The sequence below is a fragment of the Chiloscyllium punctatum genome, chromosome 7, assembly GCF_047496795.1.
Source record: "Chiloscyllium punctatum isolate Juve2018m chromosome 7, sChiPun1.3, whole genome shotgun sequence".
NCBI lineage: Eukaryota > Metazoa > Chordata > Chondrichthyes > Orectolobiformes > Hemiscylliidae > Chiloscyllium > Chiloscyllium punctatum.
In genome coordinates, this window is record NC_092745.1 from 116,134,840 (window position 1) to 116,157,267 (window position 22,428).

At 40.2% G+C, this 22,428-nt stretch overlaps 1 protein-coding gene across 1 annotated transcript in view; it reads right to left on the minus strand.

Annotated features, from left to right (window-relative positions):
• The window catches only part of LOC140479364 (bromodomain-containing protein 3-like), a 101,136-nt gene that overhangs the window by 23,527 nt on the left and 55,181 nt on the right, over window positions 1-22,428 (minus strand). The window contains exons 12-17 of the mRNA XM_072573275.1: window positions 13,123-13,181; window positions 12,821-13,037; window positions 4,947-5,041; window positions 4,742-4,844; window positions 2,450-2,538; window positions 129-352 (exon numbers count right to left, since the gene is read on the minus strand). Coding sequence (XP_072429376.1) covers window positions 129-352; window positions 2,450-2,538; window positions 4,742-4,844; window positions 4,947-5,041; window positions 12,821-13,037; window positions 13,123-13,181 — 787 coding nt within the window. The remainder of the gene's footprint in view (window positions 1-128; window positions 353-2,449; window positions 2,539-4,741; window positions 4,845-4,946; window positions 5,042-12,820; window positions 13,038-13,122; window positions 13,182-22,428) is intronic.

Genomic DNA, 22,428 nt, shown 5'->3' on the forward strand with positions numbered 1-22,428 from the left:
GCTAGGGTTTGATAGAAATGGTGAAGCCCTGCTCCCATGTTCGCAAGAAGCAAGAACATTCAGAAGGTTGCTGTTGCTAGCAAAGATAATTCTTATAGGTTCAAACCCACTCTAAGTGTAATTATTACCGTTGCTGCTCTGAAGCCATTTTCTTTTGTTCCTTCTCAGTTTGTTCAAGATGGGACATTTTCATTTCTTGCTGGGCTTTCAAAGCTTTCTCACGTTGTTCTTTCTCCATTGCTGCTTTTCTGAACAATTTGAAACTCTCACTCGAGGATTTTATTGTTGGCGGAGTTGCAATTGTCATTTTGCCCAAATTTGCCCACGAATTTGCATTCTTGACCTCAATGTCCTAGTATCAAAGAAAAAGCAGCTTGTGACATTGTGGGTTGATGAAAGGAACCTCAAAGCTAGTGACAAAGCTTTTTAGTTCAATTAATTTTCTTAATTAACATGAAAATATTGGATTTCAATTGTCACATTGCTATTTCTTCAATCAATAAAAATGTCTGCACATAACAACAACAACACTCTAGTGTACAATAGCACAGGGCAATGGTGTAATGGGGAAGACAACATAAGAGCAAGTATGTAGACAATGGAAGAGAGAAAAGACATGAACAAGAAAATGCTCATGGGCGGCACGGTGGCTCAGTGGTTAGCACTGCTGCCTCACAGCGCCAGAGACCTGGGTTCAATTCCTGCCTCAGACGACTGTCTGTGTGGAGTTTGCACATTCTCCCCGTGCCTGTGTGGGTTTCCTCTGGGTGTTCCGGTTTCCTTCCACAGTCCAAAAATGTGCAGGTTAGGTGACTTGGCCATGCTAAATTGCCTGTAGTGTTAGGTGAAGGAATAAATGGGTCTGGGTGGGTTGTGCTTCGGCGGGTCGGTGTGGACTTGTTGCGCTGAAGGGCCTGTTTCTACACTAAGCAATATAATCTAAAATTCCTTAGTTTTTAATTTAATATTACTTGCATTGTTTGTCCTGGGAACATTGAATATAATGAGATGTTTTATAAAGTTTTGTTGGGTGCCTGAAGTTGGAGGTCTAACAAGTTACACATCTGTTCTTATTAGAGTTAAGAATTGATGCTTTTATTTACGAAGCCTTCTTAAAATATTTCAGACATGGAAGATGCCCATCGTGATGAAAATAAAGAAAGTAGTGACAATAAACTGGAATGGAAAACCTCACTTGTTCCCAATAAAGATGGGAGTAAAACAGGTGGCTTTAAATGTTTGTAGTTGCCTAGGATATTAATGCAGATCTGGAAGTAGACTTGGCAACCTAATATGAGAGTTAAGTGCTGCACCTTGAAGGTTGCTATCAAAATGATTCAAATCAGCTTGTTTCATCACATGGCTTTGGAATTCTTAAAATTGGCTTCAAGTAATCCTGCAAACTGATGTCTCAAATACCTGGACATGCTACTAGAACGTTAGCTTTGCAGGGCATTATGATTTTTCAACTGGTGACAAATCAAAAAGGATTTTAAAAAATTAAGTGCACCAGTGAAGCTGGTTTGAAAACAGAAAAATGTTTATTGTGCGATAGAGTACAAAACCCAAAGCTTATGGAAAGCGGTTTTTAAAAGTCATGTCAGTAAGCAACCTCTTTACAGAGCACAAGTCCCACAGCATTCTGTGGAAATACGTAATTATTGAAATATTCCCAGATTTTTATGTAAAGTGCTTTTGCATAAGAACACAATTTTTAACTGCACCTAGTTCATTTGTTGATTCTAAAGTATGTGGCCTACAATTATCCACAAACTTAAATCAACTTAACTTTCACAGAAACCCCATAACTTGAATACATTGTTCATATCACCTCAACTCGCAAAATCTTCTAGCAAAGAAACTGTTCAAGTTTTTGATAGCTTCTCTGGATAATTAATATCATTGGCATCATCTCCATGGCCTTAACCCTCTTTTTAAACGCGATCACCCAAAACAAAATTAAGAATTAGACTAATTTGATTTGTTTCCACAAAAGTAGCAGTCCTCAACCATATGACAACTTCTGCAAAGATAATGGCTGTAGAAAATCCAGCTCTTCCATTATTCAAAAAAGGTGATTAATACAAAAATCAAAGGAAAACTTGAATGATACAAATTTACTTCTATCATTTCAGTTTGGAAAGATTGGCCATCTTTGCTTTTAAGGGGTCAATGTTCACAGACCTTAAAGCAACAATCCGACTGTCTTTGCAAAGACGGGCTTATTTTAAGATGACAAGTAGTGCGAGACGTACATCAAAAGATTGCTGCTTTGATGGCATAGTCAAGACTCTCTCTAGGGAAACATTTTAGTTTAACATCACAGCAAAGGTTAAAGACCAAAATAAGTTTCAAGACAAGTTCTCATTCAATAGTTCATGGACATGAAAATGTTTCAAATCAGTCAGTAAATTTAAATACATTTACAAAATGAAAATAAAAATCCCACCTTCTTTGTAACATGGCAGGCTTTAGCCTCCAAAGCTAGTTTATTGTCACCAGTTTCTTTAATTTCACCAGGAACGGCAGCCTCCACATCTGAAATATTTTTAAAAAGGTTTCTGATTTTAGCGATGCTAAAATAACAAAATTACAAGGGCATAAATGTTTTAGTCAGCAATGATGCACTTATTTATGAATCCAAAGAACACTGCCCATAAAGACCTCGTAATCTACAGTGTGTGAACTCCTCCTTTGGACTGTACTAATAATGAGTCACCAAGTTGGATGACAAGTTGACAAGCAGCAGCAGTGCTAACAAGAAGCAGGCAGCCAGTTACACTGAAGCATTCACACAATCTAAAAATACTTAACATCCTAAATTTAAACGTGAATATAGAAAACATAAATGATGGCTGAATTAACATACAAGCTTAAATAAAATGAAGGTGGACTTTTAAAAAGGTGACAAAGAAATTAGATATTCCCTAAGCATTAACTTCGCTTCTAAGGACCAGTGTACACATCTAACAGTATGTGAAATTCACATACTATTGAAATCTTTAAAACTCACTCTACAATTTTCACTTTTAAGATTTTTACAGCATGATGAGCCACATAAAAATGTAAGCTCAAGGGAGTGAGGAGGAGGCATACATGTTTAAAACATTGAAATTGCTGGAGAAACTCAGGCATGGTAGCATGCTCACCTTCCACCCTACCAACCTTCGCATAACCCGTCCAACCGTAACAAGGACAGAACGCCCCTGGTCCTCACCTTCCATCCTACCAATCTTCACATAAACCAAATCATCCGCCGACATTTCTGCCACCTCCAAAAAGACCCCACCACCAGGGATATATTTCCCTCCCCACCCCTTTCCGCCTTCCGCAAAGACCGTTCCCTCCGTGACTACCTGGTCAGGTCCATGCCCCCCTACAACACACCGTCCCGACCTGACACCTTCCCCTGCCACCGCAGGAATTGCAAAACCTGCGCCCACACCTCCTCCCTCACCTCCATCCAAGGCCCTAAAGGAGCCTTCCACATCCATCAAAGCTTTACCTGCACCTCCACCAATATCGTTTATTGTATCCGTAGCTCCCAATGCGGTCTCCTCTACATTGGGGAGACTGGACACCTCCTAGCAGAGCGCTTTAGGGAACATCTTTGGGACACCTGCACCAATCAACCATACCGCCCTATGGCCCAACATTTCAACTTCCCCTCCCACTCTGCCGAGGACATGGATGTCCTGGGCCTCCTTCACCGCTGCTCCCTCACCACCAGATGCCTGTAGGAAGAACGCCTCATCTTCCGCCCCAGAACACTTCAACCCCAGGGCATCAATGTGAACTTCACCAGTTTCCTCATTTCTCCTTTCCCCACCTCACCCTAGTTCCAAACTTCCAGCTCAGCACTGTCCCCATGACTTGTCCTACCTGTCTATCTTCTTTTCCATCTATCCACTCCACTCTCCTCCCTGACCTATCACCTTCATCTCCTCCCCCACTCACCCATTGTACTCTATGCTACTTTCTCCCCACCGCCACCCTCCTCTAGCTTATCTCTCCACCTTTAAGGCTCTCTGCCTTTATTCCTGATGAAGGGCTTTTGCCCGAAATGTCAATTTTACTGCTCCTCGGATGCTGCCTGAACTGCTGTGCTCTTCCAGCACCACTAATCCAGAATCTGGTTTCCAGCATCTGCAGTCATTGTTTTTACCTCGCATCTATGGAGAACAGAGTTAATTTTGTGATTCAAAATGTTAACTCTGCTTTTACTCCACAGATCCTGCTGGACCAGGAGTTTCTCCAGCAATACTGGGTGGTGTTTTCATTTCTGATCCATCAGGAAGGTTCCAAACAAAATTTCTTACAATTGGTCAAGGCTTTCAAGGATATGAAATAATATTAAAGTTAATTTAAACATTCTTTTAGCATTGCCATACTTCACCAGGCAAAAACATTCCATTCCAAACAAAAGCTAATTCTATTCCATTCAGTGATACAATTATAGTTTTCACGTACGCCAACTATCTTTTATAAAGGAAGATTGATGTCTAGTGTAAATTTGGAATTTTAAGATTTCAAATTTACTTCTAAATTCCCATTCCTGACTAATTTTGCCATATGAATTCAAGCGTATCTATACTGGGGAGAAGGATAAATTGGTCAGCCACCTATACTGTTAAGATTGTTTGTTGATTAATCTGCCATATTTAGTTCTAGAACACAACAGATTATATATTTGAACTTGCACATTCAATGAACAACTATACATACGAAACACCAAACTTACTTTGCTGTTGCATGACTGGCATTTGGTCACTGGATATTTCAAGTAGTGGCTTGGTTTGATTAATTGCTAATTTATTAGATTCCTCTTCTGGTGACTTTGATTCCTGGAAAGAAACACTTGGTAAACTATTTTCTTTAAGATTTATGCTGGTTTAAAATGCATTTAAGAAAAAAAACAAATACAACATGAACTGATTTTACTTTACTTTGACATGGGTGGATGGATGAGAAAGATTCACTGGCAGACATTTAAATTTCAACAAAGGAGGTGAATGCAATGGGGACACAACTGCAGGAAGTCCTTAAAAACAAGAAACCAAATGTTAAATCAGGCATGACTAACTTTTTTTTGATATTTCAATTAAATAGTTAAAATTGAAATTAGAATTATTGACTAAAGCAGTTTCAAACATTTAAAGGAATCAATATCAAGTGAGCAGTCAGTTTTCTAAATGGTTAGTTACTTTTCTTCCCTTCCTTTGCATCAGTAAGTGGCTTTCCAAGGCAAGACTAGGAAAGGCACCATTTTGCTTTTATTACAGCTCATTGTACTCAAGTTGGAAACACTTCCATCTGCAACTGTGGTTAAAGATGAGACATTTCCTCAAAAGAACTCTCATCCTGGCAGTACTGTGGATGTATCTGTGCCAATTCAAGATGGCACTCACCACGATTTTCACAACAATTGAAGATGAACAACAAACCCTGATATCCCATAAAAGAATAAAAACCTGCCTAAATATTAACTGCTCTCAAACTCAGGTTTCACCTATCCATCCATAATTTAAGACAAATGTAGTGTGAATGGACTACTCTGCATCAGGAATAAATGACAGAATCTGCTAATGCAAGACTTTTTCACAACTTTTATTATTATTTTTTATTAAGCAAAATGCTACCAGCAAAAGATGTAGGAAAAAAAAATTGACTGACATCCAGCTCAGCTTGGATATGCAATCAGCTTTTACATCACAAGTGGAAAGAACTTCCAAAGGATACAACTGCTTAAAAAAAAGGAAACCTTCTAGACTGAAAAGCCATTCACAGCTAAATATATGGATGGGCTGGACTATGGTTCTGCCTTTGCAATTGCTGAATTGGAGAAGGTGAAATTAATGACCACTGCTATTGCATTTCAGGCTATTGCAATATGCATCGTGACTTTGGTGTTATTCACTCGTGGATTTGGGTGTCGCTGGCTGGACCAGCATTTACTGCCCTTCCCTAGTTACCCTTAAAAAGGTGATTAGGTGCCTTCTTTAACCTTTACAGCCCACGTACTGCAGGTAGACCCACTATGCCGTTTGAGAGGTCGTTTTAGAATTTTGATCCATTAATACTGAAGAAATGGTTACATATTTCCAAGTCAGGTTGGTAAGGAGAACTTGTAGCAGTGGTTTTCCCCGTGTATCTGCTACTTTTTAAAAAAGTTAGATTACTTACAGTGTGGAAACAGGCCCTTCAGCCCAACAAGTCCACACCGACCCTCCGAAGAGCAACCCACCCAGACCCATTCCCCTACATTTACCCCTTCACCTAACACTAAGGGCAATTTAGCATGGCCAATTCACCTAACCTGCACATTTTTGGATTGTGGGAGGAAACTGGAGCACCCAGAGGGTGCCCACACAGACATGGGGAGAATGTGCAAACTCCACTCAGACAGTTGTCTGAGGTGGGAATTGAACCTGGGTCTCTGGCACTGTAAGGCAGCAGTGCTAACCACTGTGCCACCCACTCTTGAACCCTTGCTGCACAGATAGTGAGAAAACAACACTTTTAAACATAGGCCAAGTCTTGATAGTTGTGGTGAGCTAGCCTGAAAAGTGTAAAAAAAAGGAAAGATGAAAGCAAAACTTTGACAAGAAGATGCCACTGAAATTCCAAAGCACAAGCAATACAATATAAATTACAACCCTACCAACGTGCTAAACAAAACTTGAAGTTCCAAAATCAGGGCAGTTATTCCATTACCATTCCTAAGGAGTTGCCAATAGATAAAGTATAGGCTGCAACATTCAACACTGGCTCCATAACAGACATAAAATTCCACATATGAAGACATCAGAAGTCAAATGAACTTCTGCCAGGCAATTACCCAGTGGAGTGGTGGAGATAATTTGGAGAATCGTACTTAAGAAAAGCTTAAAGAAGAAAAACAATTGCATCGTCAGATAATCTAATTAGTTCATTAATCTACTTTAGAGAAAGGAAATTGTGCTTTTTCCAAAATATAATCTAGACATATCATTCTTGCTTACATGATGTGGTTGACACCTAACAACGGTGAGGTGGTCTAGAAACCATTTTGTTCAACTGACAGGGACAGGTAACAACTTGATTTTAGCTCTGATGAAGAGTCTAGATTTGAAGCATTAGCTCGCTTTGTCTCCACGGATGCCACCTGACCCACTGTGATCTCTAGCATTTTTAGAGTTTTCAGTAAAGATTTCAGCATCTGCAGTAATTTGTTCACGTGTGTGTCCAGCACTGTTCAAATTCCAAGAACAAACTTGTAAAATTTGTAGACTTTCTAGGTTTTTTTGAACGTTTGAACATTGCCACAACTGATTACTCAAATGAAAATTTACAGCAGGATTCTCAAAAAAAGCATACAAGAGGTATACAGGGTGGATATTAAGTACTAGGAGGAACTTGGAGGATGATTAAAGAGGCTGAAGCTTCTCAAGTTGGAAAGCAGGAGCTTAATAGGTTCAAAAATAACATTTTAAACACTGTAGGTGAATACTGTAAACAGTGCTTTGAGAAAATTCTGGGCCAATGTTAAGTTCATGGCACAAGCTATTAAATGTGATAAAGGAAGTATGTCAAGGAAGAACTGCAATGCACCACAAGCTGCAAATTGTTACAATTTACTATGGCAGTAATCTTGTTTTTTAAAAAAACACAGCATGATATCAACCTCCCATAATTGCCAAGAATTAGATTTGCACTGTGAAAAATAAGGAAGTTAGGGTTGCACGTTTACTTTAATACTTTGTTAAGAGCACAGTTTACAAAGAATATCACATATACTGTAATCAGGATGCAAGCTCATTAGGGGGAGTTATGAAAGGAAACAAGTCATAGAGTCATAGAGATGTACAGCATGGAAACCGACCCTTCAGTCCATCCCGTCCATGCCAACCAGATATCCCAACCCCATCTAGTCCCACCTGCCAGCACCCGGCCCATCTCCCTCCAAACCCTTCCTATTCATATACCTATCCAAATGCCTCTTAAATGTTGCAATTGTACCAGCCTCCACCACATCCTCTGGCAGCTCATTCCATACACGTACCACCCTCTGTGAAAAGGCTGCCCCTTAGGTCTCTTTTATATCTTTCTCCTCTCACCCTAAACCTATGCTCTCTAGTTCTGGACTCCCCGACCCCAGGGAAAAGACTTTGTCTATTTATCCTATCCATTCCCCTCATAATTTTGTAAACCTCTATAAGGTTACCCCTCAGCCTCCGACGCTCCAGGGAAAACAGCCCCAGCCTGTTCAGCCTCTCCCTGTAGCTCAGATCCTCCAATCCTGGCAACATCCTTGTAAAAGGAGAAAGTGAGGACTGCAGATGCTGGGGATCAGAGCTGAAAACATGTTGCTGGAAAAGTGCAGCAGGTCAGGCAGCATCCAAGGCTGCCACTTACATTCTTGTAAATCTTTTCTAAATGCTTCCAAGTTTCACAATATCTTTCCAATAGGAAGGAGACCAGAATTGCACGCAATATTCCAACAGTGGCCTAACCAATGTCCTGTACAGCCGCAACATGTCCTCCCAGCTCCTGTACTCAATATTCTGACCAATAAAGGAAAGCATACCAAACGTCTTCTTCACTACCCTATCTACCTGTGACTCCACTTTCAAGGAGCTATGAACCTGCACTCCAAGGTCTCTTTGTTCAGCAACACTCCCTAGGACCTTACCATTAAGTGTATAAATCCTGCTAAGGTTTGCAAGTCCTTTAGGAAAACAAGGAAATGGTCAGTCATTTATAGCACAGAAAGAGGCTATTAGGCCCACTGACTTCATGTTGGAAATACGTTTAAATAGTACCATAGCATACTAAGCAGGTAGACCACTGGTTCCACTATTCACTGAAGCCCTAGATGCCCCACTAACTTTCCATTATATGGATTGCAGAAAATCAAGGAGGCGCTCACCACCAAATTCTCCTGGGAAATGAGGGATGGATGATAAATGCTGGCCTATCCAACAAACAAACTTCTAATTCCTGTGCGATGCTCATGTAACATTTCTATCGACAGCAGTATCAGGTCATCAATATGCACTTACATAAATTTTCAGCACGAAATTAATATGTTGTCAAACAATGGGGAAAAAAACTTCAATACTCACTACAAGTTGCTCCAATAAATTCTCCATCATCGTTTCAAACAGCAAAATGCTGGCAAGTTTCTATACTGCAAGAAAGGCTACACTTCAATAAATAATTGACTGTAGATTGCTTTGAGGTATCCAGAGCCTATGAAAGGTGTATTGTAACAAGGTTTGCATAAAGATTAGTAGCTCGGGTGCCAGTTATTATAGTTGTGGGTATGCTCGCCAAGCTGGGAAGTTGATTTCCAGAGTTTTCGTCACTACGTTTATCCTCACAACTATAAGTGTTCCGGCTTTACCATCCCCGTACCTTCATCCAACTGCCTTAACTCTCTCCCCTATCATTGATTCCCCTGCAGCTCCAAATACCCCTACACCCCTCAACCCTTCAGAAATGCTGACAATTAGACACCAAGACTGTAATCATCTCTGACCTGTGACCAACACTGCCGAGTAGTCCCTGGACATGACCGACCAGACCCATGACAAACCACCCCCCCCACCCCACTCTCTCTGAATTGTGCTGGGACAGGTTCTCAGACCTTGCACATTCCAACAGATGACTGATTGTAACAGAATCATAAAAAACAACTGTGTGGACTGTACCCCATGACTGACGGTACCAACAATCCCCTTGACCGACTGAGAATTAGCTCCCAGCAGTTTCTGCCATGCCCAATTGATTGAGTAAACAGTGTATTTGCTGCTCAGACAGCTGGCACATGCAGGTGTTACTTTGCCATGTCAATGTACTGTACAGCAAGATGGGCCTTCTCTATTCCCTCCTCCAAAAAGAAATTCCAATACGGAGTGCAGCTGTGCTAATAAAGCCTCTTAAAGAGTAGTAACGACAGCCTTTGGCAGGTAGGTGCAAAATGAGCAAGCACTGAACACAAAGAAGCAGCCCTGCTTGGCCCACTCTGCAAGTTGGGCTCAGTCCATCTGTGAAAAGTGCCTTGCAGCACCATGGTATGCCTGCCTCTACCTTGTGAGAGCCCTGCCATTCTGTCAAGGAGATGCCATGATGGGCTGGCAGGTGTCGGATACCACTGGACAAGAGGCATTTACGACTGGCATCCATGCATCGTGCCTCCAGCAGCTGCTGCCTAATGTGCGCAATGGGCTGTTTGGAGCCAGTGATGAGCTGATTCTGCCAGGAGGGAGGATGTGCTGGTTTGTTGTTGGCATCTCACTGCTCCGTGTTAAGAATCATGCCATGGTGCCTGCGAAAAGCTCAAATGATGGAGTGAGATGATCACCATGTCAAGATGGGCCTCAATGCACGTCACCCAATTCTGCCATAGATCTTGCTTTAGCCTATATCACTGAGACGCCCCTCTACAAGATTCCATCCAATGTTTTTACTTCAACCTACAGAGCAAGAGTGGTCATCCTCACAAAAATTACAAAACTTCTTCTACCCAAATTGTAAATTCAGTGAAAGGGTTTCTGAAAACAGAATTTTTCTCATTGCCAACCTCAGACATTAAATAGATTTGAAATTCAGCCCAAAAGGCCAAGTAATCAAAGAAGGTTAAAGTTTAAATAAAGCTCAAAGATCAGTGGAGTTGTGGATAATATAGAAGGCTGTCAAAGGGTACAGCAGAGTATAGATCAATTATAGACTTGGGTGGAGAAATGTCAGATGGAGGTTAAGCCAGGCAAGTGTGAGGTGCTGCAGTTTGAGAGAGCAAATACAGTCAGAGATGCACAACACGAAAACAGATCCTTCGGTCGAACTCATCCATGTCGACCAGATATCCCAACCTAATCTAGTGCCACCTGCCAGCACTCGGCTCATATCCCTCCAAACCCTTCCTATTCATATACCCATCCAAATGCCTTTTAAATATTGCAATTGTACCAGCCTCCACCACATCCTCTAGCAGCTCATTCCATACACGTACCACACTGTGAAAAAGTTGCCCTGTAGGTCTCTCTTATATCTTTTCCCTCTCCCCCTAAACCCGATCCCAGGGAAAAGACTTTGTCCATTTATCCTATCCACGCCCCTCATGATTTTATAAACCTCTATAAGGTCACCCCTCAGCCTCCAGGAAAAACAACCCCAGTCTATTCAACCTTTCTCTATAGCTCAACATCCTTGTAAATCTTTTTTTGAACCCTTTCAAGTTTCACTACATCCTTCCAATAGGAAGGAGACCAGAATGTTAAAAAATGCTTACAGTTAATAGTAGGATCCTGAATAGCACTGATCTAGAGGGATCTTGGGGTTCAAGTCCATAGCTCCCTCAAAGTGGCCATGCAGGTAGGTAGGGTGGTAAAGGAAGCATATGGCGTGCTTACCTTTATTGGTCAGGGCATTGAATTCAAGAGTCAGGATATCATATTGCAGCTTTACATGACTTTGGTTAGGCCACACAGAATATTGCATTCAAGTCCGGTTGCCACACTATAGGATGGATGTAGAGGGTTTGGAGAGAGAGTGCAGAAGAGACTCATTAGGATGCTGCCTGGATTAGAGGTTATGAGCTATAAAAGGAGAGGCTAGAAAAACTAGGGTTGCTTTCTACAGAGTGGCAGAGGCTGAGGGAAGACTTGATAGAAGTCTATAAAAGTTATGAGATGCATAGATAGGGTTGACAAATGTTATCCTAGAGTTGAAATGTCTAATATTAGGTGGCATGTATTTTAGGTGAGGGGGGAAGCATTCAAACGGAGCTGTGAAGGAAAGTGTTTTTTTTAAAAACAGTGTGATAGATGGCTGTAACACACTGCCAGGGGTGGTGGACGAGGCAGATATGATTGGGACATTTAATGGACTTTTCGATAAGCACATTAATATTCAAGGAATGGAGTGATATGGACCAAGGGCAGGCAGAAGGGATTAATTTAATTTAGTGTCATATTTGGCACAACATTGTGCAGCGAAGGGCCACTCTTATGCTGATCTATGTTCTATCATCATCGTTATTTCAAGAATGGAATGACTACCTCCCAAATCTTGGACTGCCCTTTTGGACAGCACTGTGGGTCTATCTGCGCCATGGACAGCAACAGTTTAAGATAAACAACTCATTACCAACTTCGTCAGGGCAATTAAGGAAGGATAATAAGTCAAATGCCAGTGACACCTACATTCCACAAACAAATGACAAAGTTAGAAGTCACACAACACCACGTTATAGCCCAACACCACGCTATAGGTTTATTTAAAATCACAAGCTTTCAAAGCGCAACTCCGTCAGATTAAAACCATCATCCCTCAAACACAAAACATGTTGGAGAAACTCAGCATATCTAGCAGTATCTGCAGAGAAACAAAATTAATGTTTTGGGTCCTGCATGACTGCTTCAGAACTGAAAGGAGCTAGAAAATTATGTTTTTTTTAAAAACACTTGACAGGGAGAGGAGATCTTTCCACTGGTGCTACCAGACGTGTTGGGTTTCTCCAGCACTTCTGTTTGTATTTAAGATTTCTACCTTCTATAAAATTTGACTTTTGCTACCGCTAAAGCTAAATTTTCACTAGATGCAAACAAATTGGGCAACATAATTTGCTCTGATGTTAAAGTAGAAAGTATAATCATTGCTGAAAGAGTTAATTGGTAAGGGCCTTGAATATGTCTTCTGAAACTGGAATAATTTACAGCTTTTATTGTAATAAAGTTGCAAATTTAAAAATGCAAAGCATATCAGCTCATCCTATTAAATCTTCAAATCATACTCCATAATAGAGTTCAAACCAACTATAACAAAGCAAAATCATTACCTTGAGGTGAAATAATGATCCGTGCTGGCTCTTTTAATGACACAAGTTGCTGAGACTTAGAAAGCTGTATCTTTGTTTGCTGACTACTGAACAAAGCAAATTGTCTATGCATCTGCTGGGAATCTGGTACCTTATAACCAGGCAATGGCTGCACTTGACTAGTATTCAATGTTGATTGCTGCGAAGAATATTTCATCTTGTAATTTAGATGGTTGTGCTTTTAAAAAGGAAAACGCTAGTTGAAAAGACCAAATACAAAAGTGATCAAATTCTACACCACTGACATTAAAAATGTAAGTTACCTTTCTTTCTTCAACAGCAAGAACCTTACTTTTGCTCCATTTCTGCTTTGATGATTTTTCTGCAGAAATAAAGTTGAGAATAACACTGAACGTTAAATTCATGAAAGTAAAATCAAGAATACATTGGTACAACTTATGGATGGAAATTTCTACTTTTACAAGGTAATGAAAATCTGAAATCCCAAAAACCCTTCAGAATAAGTGGTAATGTATAATTCAATTTAAAAAAAAATGTGTTTGGCTCAATACTTCAGCCTCCTTTTCATCACATTGACAAGGAAGACACTGGTGTGATCTGTACAGTGTACAACTGGGGCACTGTAATCAGCAAGGGTGGCTGTTTGAGTGACACAAGGTTATGTAACCATGACAGTTTAACTGGAGGAGGCCAACACACATCATAATGGTCAACTAGACAAGGAACTGAAATGTGTTCACCAAACTGGATCCCAGAATATGCTTTCAGGAGAGGAGATTGTTAAAAAGGATATCTTTTAAAAAGAGCATGCATTTGTTAAAAGGTTTATAGAACAAAGAAAATTTACAGCCCAGTTACATGCCCTCCAAGCCTGAGCCGATCTAAATCCACTGTCTAAACCTATCACCCAATCCCCAAGCTTCTGTATCCCTCTGCTCCCCACCTACTCATTCATATGTCCAGATGCACCTTAAATGAATCTACTGTGCCTGCCTCTACCACCTCTGCTGGCAACGTGTTCCAGGCATCTAACATACTTTCTGTATGTATCCCCATTAAATTTTTCTCCTCACCTTCAGCACGTGACCTATCATTATTGAATCCCTCACCCTGTGAAAAAGCTCAAGTCTATCCACTCCATGATTTTGTAGACCTCAATCAGGTCCCTTCTCAATCTCCTTTTTGCTAATGGAAACAATCCTAACCTACTCAACCTCCTTTCATAGCTAGGACCTTCCATACCAGGCAACATCCTCATAAACTATCTCTGCACCCTCTCCAAAGCATCCACATCCTTTGGCGACCAGAACTGTACACAATATTCTAAATACGGCCAAACCAAAGTCCTGTACAATTTTAACATAACCTGCTAGCTCTCTTATATTCAAATTATTTTCTGGAGGAAGCGGGGGCATGCAATGCAAAGGCAAAGGGATCTATCTTCCCTTTTCCTCTTCAAGCTGCCCAAAAGTAGGTCTATAACAAAATAGCACAATACATCATTGAATGCTGCAACAGAATTCACCCATTCTATGGTGGATTATTTGCTCGTTGGGCAAACACTTGGAAAGAAACTGTCAGAGTCCAACTTTTTCTCTACATGGACATGCAAGAGTTCCTTTACACCTTTTTAAAGTACATTTCCATATTGTCTACTCATTTTTTTTTTAGGATACACAATTTAAAAGAAAACAATGGACAGGAAAAGTGACATTAAGACATTATAGTTAAAATATAATATTTAAGGAATACTAAATTATCATTTAACAATATGAAAGTGCTGAAAACAAAATAAAGTTAAGTGAGCTACATTCAATATTTAACACATTTTGGATAGTGAAGCATTGTTCTGGTGTACACAAACTAACTGGAATTCACAAGCCACACTTAGCCAGCTTTAATATAGATCACAAATGATAGTGGATGATCAGAGAACCATAGATAAATAGAATTCCTACAGCATGGAAGGAGGCTATTCAGCCCATCTATTCCACACCAGCCATCCAAAGAGCATTCGACCCAGACCCATTCCTCCTACTCTATCCCTGTAACCATTCATTTTTCACTGCTAATCCACCTAGCCTGCACATCCATTGGCACTGTGGGTAACTTAGCATGGCCAACCCACCTAAACCGCACATCTTTGGATTGAGGGGGGAAACCGGACCACCCGGAGGAAACCCACATAAACAAGGGAAAACATGCAAACTCCACAAAGAAAGTCCCTTGAGGGTGGAATAAAACCTGGGTTCTTGGCACTGTGTGGTAGCAGTGCTAACCACTGAGCCACCATGCTACCCCTAGGTAGCCCTGCTTAAACTACTTCAATATACAGTGAATATATTTATTCAATGTTACATACTTTAAGGGTATAAGGTCTAGGTCTATAATTCAGATAGTCAGTTTCAAAACTGATTTATAAAACTTTTTAGACCTAAACTGTAACATTATAGTACAGTGTACACTTTAAAATGACAAATTCTAGTTATGTTGTTATAATAAATTTTACTTTTGCTGCAAATGTAGAGAGGGAGACACAGTAGCAATATAGTAAAGTCACTAACAACTCAAGATTCCTGAAGAAGGGCTTATGCCCGAAACGTCGATTCTCCTGTTCCTTTGATGCTGCCTGGCCTGCTGCACTTTTCCAGCAACACATTTTTAAACAACTCAAGATGCCCAAGTTAATGTTATGGGACAAGGTTTCTAATCCCACCATAGAACATGGAGTTTCAATTCAGTAAAAATCTTGAAATACAAGCTGGTTTAATGGTGACTGCATAACCACTGTCGACTTTTGTAAAAGCTGATTGATTCACTAATATCCTTCAGGGAGGGAAATCTGTCTTCTTTGCCTAGCTGAGTTTGTCTCCAGTCTCTCAGCTTATTTAATAGCTTTCTCAAACGGGCTAGGCAGGCCACTCAGACACAGGAAGATTAGAGATGGGCAATAAATGCTGACACCACCAGTGATGGTCACATCCCATAAATGGATTTTAAAATAATAACTAAAGGTTAACAGGAAAAACCATGATCTTATCATAAAATGTGTATTGTATCAAACCAACTGTAACTAGAGGCATCTACAACTACACAACACATGTACGTGTCTCAGTGATCATACTCCCACTTGAGTGTCATAAGATTGTCGGTTCAAGTCTTATTCCTGTAGATTTACGCTAGACCACACTGACTATATGAATACATTGCACTAATTAGAGGTGCTGTTTTTTGGATCAACATTACTGAGGCCATATAAAGTTGCACTATTGACAAAAGATCGAGGTCTTGTCCATTGTTTATCCTTAGTTGACACATGACTAGTAATTTATTAAATTACTGTTTGTGAAAGCTTGCTATGCTTAAAGTGGCTACCATATTTTTAAATTAAAAATACACATTAGTAATTTAATGCATCATTGCTGTGAAGCACTTTTTATTCCTTTTTTCTCACAGGATCTGGGCATCATCGTTAATGCAGGATTTATTGCTCATCCCTAATTACCCTTGAATGGAGTGGCTTGTGCCATTTCAGAAGGCAGTAAGGAGTCAACCACACTAATGTGGATCTGGAACCAGCTCAAAGTGACATTACCTTCCATAAAAGGTCATTAATGAACCAGATAACTATTACCAATTATTGTAAAAGCCACATGGTTATCATTAGGCCAGCTTTTAACTTTTTTTCATTATGGAATGCAAATTCCACATATGGGGTTTAAACAGGCATCCCAAGAATGATGGGCTGGGGATCTAGGTTACAACTCCAGTGCATTATCACTGTGGTACCACCTCCACAACATAGACACTTAAAACAAATGCAGCAAATTCAAACTTTTATGTCAAGTTGAGTGAAAAATTTCTTATCACAGACAAGAGGCTGTACAAGATTATCTATGATATTATCTATTAATCCATTAATAGGGCGTCATGGCTAGCACTGCTGCAGAGACCTGGGTTCAATTCCTTGGGCAACCGTCTGTGGAGTTTGCTCATTCTCCCAGTGAATTTGTGGGCTTCCTCCAGGTGCTCCAGTTTCCACTGTAGTCAAAGATGTGCAGGCTAGATGGATTGGCCAAACTAAATTGTTCATAGTGTCCAGGAATGTGCAGGCTAGGTAGATTAGCTATGGGGAATGCAGAGTTACAAGGATAGGGTTGGGGTGTGGGTCTGGGTGGGACACTCTTTAGAGGGTTGATGTGGACTTGATGGGTTGAATGACTCGCTTCCTCACTATAGGAGATTCTACAATTCATAACTGTGGGCAGCTGCCAGCAAGGTGACAAGTCATTTCCTGTATGATTTCAAGCCATCTTGATTGCTACCATTACCATCAGTTGAGAATCCTATCACTAATTTGAACTCCGTCCAGAACATCCAGCCCTCTTCTGAACCTAAGAAAGGACATCTTTAACGGAGTCATTAGTTGAAATCAGTTGTCATGCAGATGCCCCCCAAATTCAGCAATCTGTATCAGAGTGAAGTTGATACATTGTAGCCTTGTAAAGAAAAGTTGAGGGGCTTCTGACCACGGGAGCTCAGAGTTACATTACAAAAATACTAATATCAAGGTACTGTAAATACCACAAACGTTATCCCTGGAAGACAAGTATCATCTTGAAGTAATGTCTTCAGTTTGTCATTTGATGGAATTTTCAGCCACAATTTAGCATTCACTTGCTCATCCATAAAATATTTTCTCTAACATTACGCAGTACAGTATTTCACGCAGGTAATCAAAGAGTTTGAACTGACTAAGAATTTGCCATTTGCTACTAATTAGGGGCTGCCCACAGTAACTTACATAAATTTTCAAGGAAGTGAGAGTTAATTTAGTGCTGCAAAATTAATGTGGTCTCAATTTTACATTGTTATCTTTCACACTTCTAGTGAAGACTGCCAACCTATGTTGAATGCATTTTTATCTTTTTAGCTGTTAAGATCCAGATTGATTTCAGTGTGGAAAGAATGTCAAATAAGAACACAGAGGTTTCTTTAGATAAGTAATGATTATACTGAGAATCATTCTCTTCCTGATCCCATTACAATTTCTTTGCTTTAATTAACTGTACTTTTCTCAAGTAAGCAAAGACTGACCGAAACAAAATTCTAGTAACTGAACAGCAAGGTAGTCTGCCATACAAGATATTGTCACTTTAGGAATTCAATAAAATCATACATGAAATAACTTTAATGATCAATTTTAATAAGTTTTGAAGAATATGGAGAATGGAACCAAAAAGTAAACATACTGACATATAGAGAAAACTGCAACCACAAATATTAAAATAAAAAAGGCAATCTTAGAGGACCTGAAACTTTAAATTACTAAACTTGCACACAAGGTCCAGTGTTGAAAATCCAGTCTAGACCATTCGGGTAAATGCTCCCCATCTTTGAGCTGTTAGGGATTTATATAAAACACACTGAAGATATCTTAATCCAGTTTCTAATAAGCACAAGCCTACAGTTTAAAAACTACCCTGTGGATGGATGAGGGCAATTGGGAGAAAAATGTTAGCTTGGAGAAAGGGATGACCTTCTGGATTGGGACTATGGCAGAGTTGAGACAGATTTCCTCTGTATATGGCGGTGAATACCTAACTCAAATGTTTGTTAAAGACTCTGGATGCAAAGAAGAAATCCATTCTCCATTATTAACCCTGGGTAATGCATTTATATTTAGAAATCAACTTAGAATCATAGAATCGCTTCAGTAAGGAAGCAGGCCATTCAGCCATTAAATCCACACTGACCATCCAAAGAGCATTGCAACCAGACAAACCTACCCACCATCCCTGTAGCCGTGCATTTCCCATGGCTAATCCACCCAATTTACAAATCCCTGAATACTATGGGCAACTTAACATGGTCAACCCACTTAACCTGCACATCTTTGGACTGTGTCTGCGTGAGTTTCCTCTGGGTGTTTCTGTTTCTTCCCTCAGTCCAAAGATGCGCACGCTAAATTACACCTTACTGTTCAGGTATGTGCAAGTTGGGTGTGGTAAATGGGGGGTTATGGGGATGGGGTGGGGAGAGCTGGGTCTGGATTGGATGCTGTTTGGAGGGTCAGTATGGAATCAATGGGCTGAAAGGCCTCTTTACACACTAAGGATTCTATGATTCTATTCAAGAGGTACATATAACTACAGTAAAACCTGACCAAGAGAGCTTCTAGTAATCAACAAACCTCAAAAAAACCTCTGTACAAAGATCAACACACCTAAAATCAAAGTAAACAAGTAATAAAAATGTAATGCAAGGAGCATACATATCATTTATACTTTATTTACAGCATAAATATTTGGATATTATAGTATTTGAGGCATATAAAATTTGGCAGTTTATCAAGAATGCTGGTTGATAAGCTGCTGATTAAAACAAACCGTTTGCTGTAATAAGAAAGATAATTGAACTGGATTGCAACATTGAGGGGAAGAGAGTAGGTAATTGTACTGTTCCAATATCTTCAGTAGATAATATTCCTCGATAGCAACAGGTTTCTGGTTGGCTGCTGTACTACTTTCTGCTTAAAAAATAAACTATGACCTATTCAACATACATGATACAAGTTAACAAATTAAAACAGTATTATATAAAAAAAACACTTGCCACCATCACTCTGGAAGTTAATAGCAATGAATATAACATGGCTAAGATTTTGATGTTAAGTCATTGTCCAAATTAATTATCCTTGTGCCCATCAGATAAAAGGACATGCCTATTGGGCATCAATTCTTTTCCCAAAAGCAGCTAAAAAGAAAAACAAAATGTAGAAGTGAACAAACTAACTACTACATTGAATGATCTTGATTTTTATTGTCAAATGTATTTTTACTGAAAAATTACAAGATAAAATGAAAAGCTTTCATTTGTTGCCACAAATTGGCACCATTTTGAATAATTTAAGAATATGGAAAAAAAAAGACACAGCTTGGAGAGAGTTGCCCAGTCCTGAACCAGCTCATCACCAAGGACACCTGCAACGGCTTTGTGTTGTCTACATTGGACCCAATCAATATCGAAGTTCCTGATCCTCAGGTGTCACCTTTGCTTCTAGGCCAATACTCCTCCACCACTGCCTTGTTGTCACTTGCGCCAGAGTCACCAACGTCAGTCATATCTCACCGCTGGACCCACCTTATTGATGTTGCTGTGATGTCCTTCTGCCATCGCCAGTACCAGACCCAATCAACAATGAAGTCTCTGATCCTCAGGTACCATCTTTTGCTACTGGGTGTATTTCACCAATGTAGACACGGCTACATCACGGGTCCAATACTTGCTCTGGAAAAGTAGGTAGGGATTCATTCTCCTCTCTGGTAAACCTGTTCAAGGTCTGGCCTTGGGCTCACCCAAAGTTCACGCTGGGTTTACTAGAGGTCCGCACGCTGAGGTCTTGCTACCTCAAATGCCATCCAAGCTCAGGACAAAGATAAGTAAAAGAAAACAAAAAAGTGCGGAAAAAAAAGACAAGAAAAGGGGTTGGAACAGAGGAGATTCGCAGTGGAGCCTTACTCTGCTGCTATCCTGGACATAATAACAAATGGCTAGGAGAACAAGATTGTGTATATGTCCAAGATGCTTTGAACTAAAGAGTGAACAATAATTCATAAAGGGAATAAAACGTTCCTCAACCAGTAAGATTACTCTTACCAACAACAAATCTATGCTTCAGTGAAAAATGCCTCAAGAGATCAGTTTTGGGATCAGGGGAACTACTTAAAACATAAAATCTTCCCAATGTACTGTTTTTAATCTGCTTCTCCAAGTCAACTTGTAAATATACAACAATGTCCTTGTGGTCAGGTTTCTCTACAGTTTAGCCTTCTGCAAGATCTAGATTCAATTTTAATCAAATACTGATACAAGGTTATTCAACTTAGTTAGTGGAAACCAAGTGATGTGGGCCTAAAATTAATATACAATGCACTTCACATTAAAATACTAGCCCATTCAGCATTCAGTATCCAAAATACTTTAGTCACCTAACCAAATTCTTTCTGAATTCGATACTTTGCAAAAAAAGCTACTGCTGCAAATAAAACTGCATCAATATGTTAAACAATTGGAGAGTAATTGTATTAACTAAGCTACCCACAGCATGGGATCCCTAAGGGACCTGGGGTGGAGGTATAGTGATTGTAATGCGATCAGCCAGGTGGACTTCAAAGACTTCCCTGATTGGACCAGATTAACAGCCCGAATCAGGGAGCCCTGCCTGACATAAGAACAGGAATGTCAGACACCCTGTTAATGAAAGCTGACTCCAAGGGCACTTCGGCACTCCAAGGTCAGTATCAAGAACTCTCCACATGAAAATAAAGGGTCACTGTGTCAGGATACTGGCCTCAAGTTATTTCAGAAGGTATTGCAAGCAGTGGTCCCTTACAACTGCAGATTATGGCAGTTCACAGACTCCCAGCCCAACAACACTGTGGAATCTGTGGACCTCACATATTGGTTATGGGCATTTGCATTTCCTTTTTAAATATTTGAAAAATCCATCTGTTGCACTTTTGGTTGCAGCTCAGCTCTGTGCTCCTGATCTTTGGGAACCCAGTGTGGAGAGGTGAAGGCAGATCAGAGGACCTTCTTGTGGGTCTGCTCCTGGGGCTGGCCAGACGAGACTAATAAAAAAACATGGGTCCAGGCAGCAGGCCATGAGGAGTATCATCTCTGCCAACTGACTACCCCACTTCCATGGTTACATTTGCTCCCCAGGTGTCATTGGAGAGGTGTCATTGTTTACCAAAGCTCATGATGCCTTTAGGGAGTGGTGGGCAACATGGAGGTGATGCAGTGCTTTACTTCCCTCTCCAACTTCATTTTGATTTAGTTCTCTCCTCTCCCTAACTTCCCCTTCACTTTCTAATGACATCATTGCCATTAACAGGCTTTGCTTGTAAATGTTTCATTAGCCACACGGGCGTTTTCCTTCTGGTGGAAAAATTGAACAATAAAGTATATACACAAAAGAAAAGTGAAGCCCTAAAAAGGGTTCTGCTTATGGTCTTGAAGCGAACTTTGATGCAAAGCTTGCTTCAAGACCATAAGCATTCATACAGCAATGTTCGTTTTATTTACTATATCAATATGCTTTGCAGGAGCAATACAAAACATGATACTGAAACACAAGGGTAAAAAAGGTCAGATGATCAAAATGCTTGCCAAGGAAACAAACTTTAAGGATTGTCTTGAAGTGAGAAAAGTGAGAAACGAGAAATAGGCAGAGATGTAGGCAAGGGAAAAGTGAGGACTGCTGATGCTGGAGATCAGAGTCAAGAGCGTGGTGCTGGAAAAGCACAGTAGGTCAAGCAGCATCCAAGGTGCAGCAGAATCGACGTTTTGGTCGATTTTGGAAACTTATGCCTGAAATGTTGATTTTCCTGCTCCTTGGACGTCAGAGATGTAGGTAAGGTATTCAGAGCTTGGGCCTACCCAGAGGGAGAAGTCAGTTAAAATAAAAGTAATACTGAAGCAGACCAAATTCAAATGCAGCAAGACCAGAACATGCCCAAGTTTAGGCTGACAAGTGGCAAACAACAGTTGAGGTGCATAACTGTCAAACAATGAGCAGCTCCAATAAAAATATCTAACCAACA